The sequence below is a fragment of the Vicia villosa genome, linkage group LG7, assembly GCF_029867415.1.
Source record: "Vicia villosa cultivar HV-30 ecotype Madison, WI linkage group LG7, Vvil1.0, whole genome shotgun sequence".
Taxonomy (NCBI): Eukaryota; Viridiplantae; Streptophyta; class Magnoliopsida; order Fabales; family Fabaceae; genus Vicia; species Vicia villosa.
Genome location: NC_081186.1, coordinates 61,331,646 through 61,332,932, shown reverse-complemented (window position 1 = coordinate 61,332,932; position 1,287 = coordinate 61,331,646). Strand labels below are relative to the sequence as shown.

Sequence of the window (1,287 nt, the reverse complement as noted above, 5' to 3'; positions counted from 1 at the left end):
GCCAGTTCCAACTTTGTTTGGTATTTCCTTCACACACACATTCACAACTTTGATCTAAAATAATGTGAATATTAATTATTACACACATTTAGCCAGTAAACCAAATTAGAAATTGAACCTAATAATTTTAAATCAAAATGCAATTATTAATTAATTTATAACCATTGTCATCTTCAAGAGTACTGAAAAACACACAAAAAAAAAACATCATTGTAATGATAAAAACCTAATCAAATGCCATCAGAGGAAGAAGAAAAAGGACCATGACCTAATCCAAAAGCATTGACATGATCTTTCAGTGACCTCTTGTGTTTGAAATCTGAACCACAGAAACAAAGCCAACGCTTCCCACAGTTCTTCTCATGAGTTCTCCAATCACCTTTCACTGCCAAACATTTCCCACATTTTCGACAAGTAAAGCTTTTCGAACCGTGCTTCCTTTTGTAATGTGTCTGCAATGTTCTGAAATCTTTCAATGGCTTAGCTCTTGGATGCTCAATGTTGTTCTTACATCCCTCTGAACAACAATAGCATGGAATGTCCAACAACGGTCGCGGATGAGTTCTTTTCAGCGAGCCGGGTCCTCTTCGATACTGCGAACCGTGTCCCCACATATGCATCTGAAACATATTTGAAAAAATATAATTAGGGTTCAAAGTTTATGAATCATTCAAAATCTGAATAACAAGAAAACTACTACACCTGAAGGTTGTTGTAACGGTTGAATGTTTTATGACAAACGGAACAAGAGAAATGACTGAAACCGATGCGAATTTGTTCTTCAGTTGGTATCCAGTAATTGTTTGAAACATTCTGAGTTGGTGTTTCAATTGAAGGGAGACCAATATGTAAGGACACTGTAACATCTTCAGCTTGATTCAAACATGATTGTTGAAAGGATTGTTGAGGAGTTGAATCTAAGAAGCTACTTAGCAATGGGAGAGGTTGAAGAAAGTTTTGATTCATATTGCAGTACCATATGTCAAGGAGTTGAAAACATGAATGAAATTATTTTCTTAAATGCAAAATAAGAAAAAGCAAGGGGAGTTAGACTTTATCAGAAAATGGAACAACAATAATGACTGCAGCAAACAATTCAAAAATTGGAATGTAATAGAAGATGGAAAAGTGCAAGAATGAAAGAAATTGTGTGATAGGTTGCCGGAGAATATTACAGTTGAAAGAAAAGGGCCTTTGTGACAATGTCATTATTTTCAACTTTCTGTCTCCTTTCTCTATTTTAAGCTTGCCTAAGAAATAACATTAATTATGTGGACCATAAAAATC

General features: G+C 34.7%; 1 protein-coding gene across 1 annotated transcript; it reads right to left on the bottom strand.

Annotated features, from left to right (window-relative positions):
- Window positions 1-230: 230 nt before the first annotated feature.
- LOC131619172 (protein TRANSPARENT TESTA 1-like) lies at window positions 231-987 on the bottom strand (the record flags this gene model as incomplete). The annotated part of the gene is made up of 2 exons (XM_058890299.1): window positions 231-620; window positions 703-987. Coding segments are annotated over 2 exons (675 nt in total), but the record flags the coding sequence as incomplete, so codon positions are not given.
- Between the last annotated feature and the right edge of the window lie 300 nt (window positions 988-1,287).